Source organism: Pinus tabuliformis, chromosome J (genome assembly GCF_031772625.1).
Source record: "Pinus tabuliformis cultivar Carrire ecotype Pingquan chromosome J, CPIR1, whole genome shotgun sequence".
Classification (NCBI taxonomy): domain Eukaryota; kingdom Viridiplantae; phylum Streptophyta; class Pinopsida; order Pinales; family Pinaceae; genus Pinus; species Pinus tabuliformis.
Genome location: NC_142295.1, coordinates 1,540,754,781 through 1,540,757,833, shown reverse-complemented (window position 1 = coordinate 1,540,757,833; position 3,053 = coordinate 1,540,754,781). Strand labels below are relative to the sequence as shown.

The 3,053-nt window shown below is 43.0% G+C and overlaps 1 protein-coding gene across 1 annotated transcript; it reads right to left on the bottom strand.

Moving 5' to 3' along the window:
* Positions 1 to 1,178: 1,178 nt before the first annotated feature.
* Positions 1,179 to 1,916, bottom strand: LOC149233375 (fasciclin-like arabinogalactan protein 21). The gene has a single exon (XM_089382171.1). It carries the CDS (start codon positions 1,914 to 1,916, stop codon positions 1,179 to 1,181), a length of 738 nt encoding a protein of 245 aa, XP_089238297.1.
* Positions 1,917 to 3,053: the final 1,137 nt, after the last annotated feature.

Genomic DNA, 3,053 nt, shown 5'->3' with positions numbered 1-3,053 from the left:
CATCATTGAGTGACAACTGTCTTAAGGATGGAAAACATCACGAAAATGGTTTCTAAAAAGCGCAATATTCTCAACTGCCTACGACATTCCAATAATCTGAACCGCCTACAACATTTTTCACCGACGATCTAATGGCTGGAGTTTATTCCATCGTCTAACAATCGATCTAAAGGGCCATAACGAGACAGCATGGCATGGAGGGGAGTTCCTTTCAGAGGGAATGCCTTACGGCGTAAATATTTTCGAACTCCTGAAAGGGTATACCTATCCACTCTTAAAACTATTTTGCAGATGGTGCAAGGCTTTATGAACCACAACCCCATGCCAGAATTCAGAGAGTTCACTCACGCAGTTGCATAAGCATTCGTGCCATAATCCTAGATTTACTTCTCTGAGTCCATTAGACTTGAATGCTATTCTTCGACACAAAAAATTGCAGACTTCTTCATGCATGGCAAATATCAGTGCTAAATGGTGTTCAGCATCCTTGTAATTATGATAAATTTCAGGTGATTGAATTACGATATAACTTTTAGGCAATTTAATTTGATTTGCAGATTCCAAAACATTTTAGTAATCAAATTTCCTTAATATTCTGCAATCTTGAATTTCATTACGTGTGCTCTTAACAACGCTCAGCAGACTTTGCTAGTTTCGATCAAAAGATTGCACCCTCACATTTCTTTGAAGGATCTGGATGAAATGGCATGTTTATTATTATTACTGGCAATGCAGTATCTATGGCGATCTGGCCTCTTCTGTGAATTCTACTAGTTTACTAGCATTCCATTTTAGTTTCTCTTTGAACCATCTCAGCTCTATGGTTGTTTCCCATCAATAAATAAAATCCATGGCTTAAGGAGATTCTCATGACAGAGAAAAGAAATGAAAGCGCGAAGTCATACTTGACATACAGAAAATTAAGAAACCATGAAAGAAAAGAATTAAAGGAATCAGAACCATTATATAAATTGCCATTGTTCCATTATAGTTCAAGCAAAATGTGGCTTCTTGATAGAGGAACATAACATGCTGCATTCATAGACATTTAATTGCTTGCTTACTGGACATGATTTCTCATGGATACCACTGTACTCAAATTGCAAAGGCAAAATACATCACAAATACACAGACAACAACTAAAATAAAAGAATCTTTAGCTCCTTATTGACCTACTACTACTCATGATGATCACCAGTGCTGCTGTTTCTGTAAAACCCCATCTGATCCTCTAAGCTCATCAAGAGGGACCGAAGAATCTCGCTGCTGTCGCTGGAAGCCCACTCCATCGGATCCACAGAGCTTATGAGCGGCCGAAGAATCTCATGCACGACTATCCATCTGTTGCTGAAAACATCCACAATCTTTATACCCACATAATTGACAGAGAAGGGTTTGCTGTTGCTCACAACCAGCGATTGCCCGTGGAGGAGAGTCTTCAGTCTTGTGCCCGCCGGAAGCTGCACCAGATCTGCCAAAGGCAGCCTCATGTTGGGAACCACATGGTACCTCACATTGTTCAAAAATTCTTGGCCTTCGCTTGAGAAAACGGAATCATCGCTGAGAGTAAAGATGGTGAAGTTTTGCAGGCGCAGAAGCTCAGGGGACTTGATGCACATGGCCAAGGCGAGGATGCTGTAGCCGCGATCTCTAAGACTGAGCGTTGCATCTTGCAGCATGAAGGGCGTTATGACATTCAGGGGATGATCAGGACCAGGACTAGCTGATGATGATGGTGATGGTGACATCATTGCAGGAACAGGGGCTCCCGCAGTTGTGTCATAATTACTGTGATCAAGATCAAGATCAAGAAGCAGCTTTTCGATGCCATGGATCGCTAACAGCCCGTCATTGAGAATGTCAGGATGCGAGACAAGAACTCCATTAATGTACACTGGATGATACTCGGCCGGCATCTGAGTGGAGGGAGAGATGGAATCTTGGCGGCCACCTCCGTGAGAATTACCTGTGACGACGAGGCTGCAGTGGGCGGCAATGGCTTCCAGGTTTGTTCTGTTGGGCAGCTTTTGCAGATCGGCGTAGGTGAAGAGGCCCTTGGCGATGTGGTGGGAGAAGGCCCATCATTGAGTGACAACTGTCTTAAGGATGGAAGACGATCTAATGGCTGGAGTTTATTCCATCGTCTAGCAATCGAACTAAGGGCCCATAACCAGACAGCGTGGCATGGAGGGGAGTTCCTCTCAGAGGGAATGCCTTATGGTGTAACAAGATTCTCGGTTGGAATTCTATGTGGCCAAAAGAATATTGAGTTACGAAGTCAGTGAGAGCTACGGATGGCAATACGTTGTAGAGACATATAATAGCCTTTGATCCCTATGATCTCGTTCTCTTTCGCTCCCAATAGGACAATTGATGCATCATATTAGTGCACATATCACGCTTCTCTATAAGAAACTTGACTCCTCCAAAAACAGATAACAATATCAATAACACATAAAGCATGAATGGTATTTTAGTTAAAGCATTTGGAGAATACATCGTTTGGAGTGTAAGGCGTTTGGATTGGGAGGAGGTCCATGGAGCTAAGGAGTGGCAACTACGTATGTATTGGAGAGGCAGTGTGGGTGCCGCAACGTATGAAGACTGTCAAAAGAACAGAAAATAACGCACAGTTTCGTTGCGCAAGTGGGGAGAGCAGCGTAGTAACTTGGTATGGGCAGCGTGCTAGTTGAAGGAGAATCCTACACAAAAGATAGCATTCAACACATAGAGAATTGCATAAAACTCAGGTGACAGGAAGAGCGCAGGTGACAGGCATCGGAGGAGCCCATGCTGGTGCCTGAAAGCCTGAAGCATAGACAAAGAACAGAGGAGTTACTATGACAGAACTGGCAAAGAATGCAGCTAGAATTTATCTGATGGCACATTCATTACATTTGGGACTAATAGTAGAATTGTCATGCACAGAGACGCCACAAAACCAGTGGCTCAAATTTGAGTAGGGTAGGAAATCCCCTGCACTTTTCATACCATGTTAAACATAACCATGGGGAAGACCAAATATGAAGGATAAGCATTGAATGCATTATTAT

Excerpts from the sequence above, each read along its gene's own strand:
- LOC149233375 (XM_089382171.1), bottom strand. The coding sequence starts at position 1,916 with ATGCCGGCCGAGTATCATCCAGTGTACATTAATGGAGTTCTTGTCTCG.